This window comes from Galeopterus variegatus, unplaced genomic scaffold, assembly GCF_000696425.1.
Source record: "Galeopterus variegatus unplaced genomic scaffold, G_variegatus-3.0.2 Scaffold1342, whole genome shotgun sequence".
NCBI classification, from domain to species: Eukaryota; Metazoa; Chordata; class Mammalia; order Dermoptera; family Cynocephalidae; genus Galeopterus; species Galeopterus variegatus.
This window is the reverse complement of record NW_007727453.1, coordinates 164,685-170,588: the sequence shown is the minus strand read 5'-3', so window position 1 is coordinate 170,588 and position 5,904 is coordinate 164,685. Positions and strand designations below refer to the sequence as shown.

The 5,904-nt window shown below is 42.4% G+C and overlaps 1 protein-coding gene across 1 annotated transcript in view; it reads right to left on the bottom strand.

Annotated features, from left to right (window-relative positions):
* ZNF292 (zinc finger protein 292) overlaps window positions 1-3,822 on the bottom strand; it is an 88,052-nt gene extending 84,230 nt beyond the window's left edge. Inside the window, exons 1-2 of the mRNA XM_008576377.1 lie at window positions 3,746-3,822; window positions 3,352-3,548 (exon numbers count right to left, since the gene is read on the bottom strand). Of these exons, the coding sequence (XP_008574599.1) occupies window positions 3,352-3,519 (168 nt within the window). The 5' untranslated portion in view covers window positions 3,520-3,548; window positions 3,746-3,822. The remainder of the gene's footprint in view (window positions 1-3,351; window positions 3,549-3,745) is intronic.
* Between the last annotated feature and the right edge of the window lie 2,082 nt (window positions 3,823-5,904).

The window sequence follows — 5,904 nt, the reverse complement described above, 5'->3', positions numbered from 1 at the left end:
AAAAGGAAAAAAAAAAAAAAAAAAAAAGAAAATTAGTAAGAGCTGACTACATCGCCCATATTAAAGCTTTTTTTTTTAAAAAAAAAGAAATTTAAAATTTATGACACACTCTCATATGCCCATCCTATACCTACTCTTCTTCCCTCCCACTTAAGCTTTAAGCAAATGTTCATTTAAATAAGCAAAAGTGGGGCTGTTTCCAGGAAGCAACCGAATACAAAGAACAAAACACCACTGTTAACAATAAGAAAAACATACTGAATGTCTTTCATTTCTATTCCACTTCTCAGTACTTGGGAAATTTGCTACTATCCTACTTCATTCAAAAAGAAAGAAAATCTATAAAGCAGGGGTCATAACCAACTTCTCTTTTTGTGGATTTCACTACATTCTCCAGAAACTCACCTTTTCTTGAGGTAAAAATTCAAATAAACTAATCCATTTTTTAAAAAGTAAATGTAACAATGAAGATTACACAAACACTGAACATCCGTACTGACAGAATACTAACTCTGAAGCCCACTAACTGACAAACATTCATTCATTTTTGCCTTCTTAAAGCATGTGAATATCCCAGTTTTACAGGAAAAGTTAAGATACAAAAAGTTAAATGGTAATCTCAAGGTAAGAAACCACGACATAATTTCTAGCACTATATTTAGATGGCTCCAATAAATTCTATAATTGCTAACCACTCCTTTACTCAACTTCATTTCAAAATGCTAGGTAATAATGGCTAAGATACAATTGTAAAAAAAACAGTTAATGTTTCAAGTGACCTCCCACTTGACACAATTACTAAAATAAATTCGTTACTTTTAAAAATAAAATTTAGAAAATGTTCTAGAGGAAATCAAACATCAGATGCACTTTGTATCTACTCAAGTAATGGAGACCACTTTTAAGTGCATTTAAATTATTGTGAAATTGTAGTGCATTAAATATTTTATAATTTTTGAAATCCACAAACCCAGCATTTCTTTCACACTGTTTGATGTTTTTTTGTTAGTAGCACCAGTCAATAAAAATAGTTTGTGTGGTAAGACTAATTACTTAATAAAACTAATACCTAGATAGAAAAAATTAATTTCATTCTGACTTTTAAAATGCCATTTCATCCATTAAAAAATATTTTTGAAGTGATAACTGTATGATGTCACACACCTTTCAAAAAGTTCAGCTTGTAGGAAATTCCATTTTCCCAGAATTATTAATCCTGTTCATAAATGCTGCTGGCCAAGAGTATTTATAGTAATTAGCCTTAAAACCATCAGTGGACACTATTAGGGGGAAAACGTCTTTAAGCAAAGCTAGACTTTAATACTGTTCACTGATTAAAAAGCTGACTCTATAAATGAAAAGCTTTGCATCTTACTGAAACAATTTTTTATATCTAAAATAAAACTTTATATCTAAAGACCAATTAAGAACGAGTGGGTACGACTGCACAAAGAAACTGGCAAATTTCAACTATTCTTTAATACTAGGCTTCAAAGGAATGACAGAATAACTTTGCCACAGGTATTCACAAGACCTGTTACCTTCAGTGGGGAGTTTTCACATTGTATTTACTCCTAGACAAGTCACCACTTGATCTCAAAGTGTTATTTTTTTTTTAAGGTAATGAACAACCATCAAATAATTCGTGACAATAAAGTCCATACAGCAATGGAGATTCCTTTGTATGTGATCAAGTATCCTTGATCTCATAAGGAAAGATTTCAGAATTTGGAGACTAAAAAATAAGTGAAAATGTAATCTACTCTGAAATGCTAAAATGGTCCATCACTATTCAACCTTAATGTCAACATCTTTCCAAAACAAATCCTCTATGTGATACCTTCACAAGTTAACTCTAAATGTGACCTGTATAAATTGTCTTTTTCCTTCTCAAGAAGACAATCTAACCAAAACGTTCACCAGAGCCAGCAATACCACCTTGAAATTTCAAATGTAACTGGAGGGCTTGTAAGCAAGTCCAAATGTAGACCGAAACTCCCCGATTTCTATCATGAGCAAACAGTGTTATTAACATTCCAGATCCTGACTACAACGCAGTTACTGGTAAGCAGTGTCCTTGGGGAGGAAAGGGAAGGAAAGGTCTGAAACTGACCAGAACACAGGTCCACAAGAACCTCGATCCTGTTCTGTTTCACCAAGAGGCCAAACAGAAAAGACTCCAAGAAATCGAAGGGTTGTAAGGGTGTGTAGAGGTGAGGCCAAACAGAAAAGACTCCAAGAAACCGAAGGGTTGTAAGGGTGTGTAGAGGTGAGGCCAAACAGAAAAGACTCCAAGAAATCGAAGGGTTGTAAGGGTGTGTAGAGGTGAGGCCAAACAGAAAAGACTCCAAGAAATCGAAGGGTTGTAAGGGTGTGTAGAGGTGAGGCCAAACAGAAAAGACTCCAAGAAATCGAAGGGTTGTAAGGGTGTGTAGAGGTGAGGCCAAACAGAAGAGAGAGAGAGAGAGAGAGAGAGAGAGAGAGAGAGAGAGAGTGTGTGTGTGTGTGTGTGTGTGTGTGTGTGTGTGTGTGTAGAGTGAGATAGGGAGGGAGAAGGGTAGAGGAAATCATGCCCCGCAAAAGGTGAAAGCAAATGAGAAACGGACTCTGAAAAAGCCGCCCCAAAGGGACACTCGACCCTGGGACAGATGTACAGGGACAGTTCTCCTCCCACCAAGGAGAGCAACCTTCACTATGGAAGCGGTGCACCAAGCAAGCAAAAGCAGGAGGGGACAACCTCCGCTACCGCCCCCTCCCAAACGTCTCGCCAGCTAAAAGGGGTCGGCGGGGACTGCTCCTTGAAACATCAACAAAGGCCCCTTCAGTCCTAAAACGAAACTCGAACAACAAAGGCCCCGAGACAGCGAGGACGGGGCCGGGGGCGGGACGGATGAAAGCAGTGGAAGGCAAAGGAATCAAACCAGTGGGGGCGGAGGCCCGTCGGAGTGGGAAGCAGCGGCGCAGAGGCGGGAGACGCGGTAATCCCCAGTGCACAATGAGAGGAGGAGGAAGAAGACCTGGCCTCCATTCCCCTCGTACGCTCTTCAGTCCTCGCCGTCTACATCTCCTCTGCCGCGGGGACCGCGCAGTCCCGAGTTCAGGGAAGGAAAGGGGAGGGGGGATTTTCCGCCCTGACCACAACCCCCTTCCCCCAGGCAGGAGGTGCAGACAACAACCACCGCCACAACAGCAGCCACACAAAGGCGCCTTCCTCTCATTCCCCAGTCCAGCCAGGGCGGCGGCGCAGACGATGCCAAGGCAGCGACGACCACCGCTCGGCCGCCTAGAGCTCGCTAGCCCTCTTCCTCCTCTAGCTGGAGAAAGGGGGAGGGGACCCCCGGGCGCCCTCACCTGGCACAGCTGCTGACAGTACTCGGTGGCCGCTTCCACGGCCGGCACTCGGCTTTCCCGCAGTTGTCGCTCCAGCTCCTGGAGCCGCTCGCCCAGGCGCTGCAGCTCCGCGACGCAGCCGCCTCCGCCGCGACTCAACCTCTCCTGCTCGGCCTCTTCGTCCGCCATCTTCACACCCCGCTCCGTCGCGTACGCACCTGGGTCACGTGATAACACAATGCCACGTTCGGTGGGGTCACGTGCCGGGCGCGCTCGCACGCCGCCGAGCACGTACAAAGGGCACGGTAGGAATGGGGGGGCGGGAAGAGTGGCGCGAGAGAGCCCGAGGGAGGCGAAGGCAAGGGGAAAGGAGAAGGGCGGGGTGGGGTGGTGCAGAAAACCGCGGTTTACTTACCCAGAGCGGGAAGTGGGCAGCAGCGGCCGACAGGGGCGGACCGGTGGAGGCCTGCTCTCGGTCACGTGGGCGCCGCGACAGGAAAAAGCCTCGGGAGGGGCTGCCCTCGCAGGCGTCCGGATCCCGACGCGGGTTTCCCCAGTCCCCGAAGTCTTCTGCGGACATATACCCGTGTTCCCCAAATCGACGGCACAAGAAAAGCGCTAGGTGGCCTGGGACAATGGCTGCATTTGCGGTTGGCCTGTAGACAGGCCAGAGACAGAAGGAGCAGAAGGTAAAACGCACCCATGGACCACAAACTGGAGAGCCAAGGCGGGCCTATGAGCTGTCAGAATTGTCCCAGACTTCTCACCAGGTGGGTGAGGAGGAATTTAGAGCGTGAGGTACTAGATGTCGCCGCATTCGATTCTCTTCAGCCGCAAGAACGCTTCGCCCTTGGAAACACATTCTCTCGGGGGTGGAGGCAACAAAGGAAAATAACAATTGGGTCAGAGCAGAATGAAGTTCAATCCTTAGTATGGAGAACGGAGCAAAGTCTTGAAAAGCATAGTTTAAAAGAATTCATACAAACTATGGAATTGTGGACGTTGTAACAAGATAACTCTTAAACCACGAATACATGTCTAGAACAAGTGATAAGCAACTAATCTGTTTCACAGACTACATATGAAAGCTCTTGAAAAGAAAGTAGGTCAAGGAAAAACAGCAATAAGGACTCCATTAAGAATTATAACGGAGAGGAAATTGATGCTAAAATAAAAGAATAAGGTAGTCGAGTTTATTATAAATATCAACAGCATTTTTCCCCCTGGTGCTACAAATAGAGATGGCATTCTGAACCATGTTTTACTTACAAGCTTAAAGGAACGAATACTTGGCACTTGAATAAGAAGAGGTACTACACAAATCCAAGTACTTAACCCTAAAGTTCTTAATAAAACTATTATTTTGTTAGTATTAGAGCATTAGACAGGTCTTTCTTACAGTTAGTCTAACAGAAATTCAGGAACAATGATATTGACGAGGCACCTAGACTTTTCACTTACTATAGTCTGACTGAAGTATATTTTTCTAATATAAGCATCTAAAATAGAAAAAATTCTACTGTGTGCAGTGTCCTCTTCAAGAGATTTCTAGTATTAATGGAAAGTGTTCTAGATAGTATGTTGTTCAGAATGAATGTTTTATAATGCTTCAGTGGTGGTGATATTTTTAAAGTGGCATTATATAAGGTGAGCAGACATAACTAAACCCCTTACGAAATACAGTATCAGTTAGTATTACATATTAACAAAGTAGACTCTTCAAATGTTTACTCACAGAAGAGGCTAGAGTACATTCAAAGGCTATGAAGAGGGATACAATTGTATCAATGAGCTGAAAAAGCAACAATTAAGGCAGTTAATGATTTTTATTATTTTCTTTTTGGCGGCTGGCTGGTAAGGGGTGACTTTTAATATTTGCAGCTCACTTTTCCAAGTATTTTAGATATCCAAACCAGGTTTCACTAATTTATGTTAAGATTCCAGTGAAAAATATAAAATGTGAGAAATATGAGACTAGCTAAAGGTACTAGTAGATCAAGGATAGATAAGGTATCAAAGGTTAGCAGAGTTCATTATTCAAGTATAAAGGCTTACATCACACCTAATCTATAGAAAGAAAGCGGGGAGCAAGAGAAACATCCAAAGAGAAGTATAACCAAATATTGATTTTTAAAAGAATTGCCTGAGAATTTAGGTCATTTCTACCTCTTGACTATGATAACCCTAAAACGAAAGAGACTTGGTTAGCAAATTTATTCTGAGCACTGTTACTGTCTGGTAGATGTCCGCCTCATGGATAGCTGTGTCCTCCACTTTTATTTGGTATCTGTGTACCTTACTTCCCTATTCCTCCATTTCTTCCATTTTGCATACATGAAGATATGTTTAGAGCCTACAAGTAATGTAAGAACTGGAGGTGAGTGGTGTTAGCTAATACTTATTGAGTACTTAAATATTTGCAGGTACTGCTTGGTTTGGAAAAATCAGAGTTGAATAAAAACTATCCCTTGAGAAATCTTAGTTTTGTGGAAAAGTGACCTGAAATGGCAATGCATACAATATGGCAAGTAATCTATTATGAAAATGAATGTAGATTCAACTCCAAACATCAAA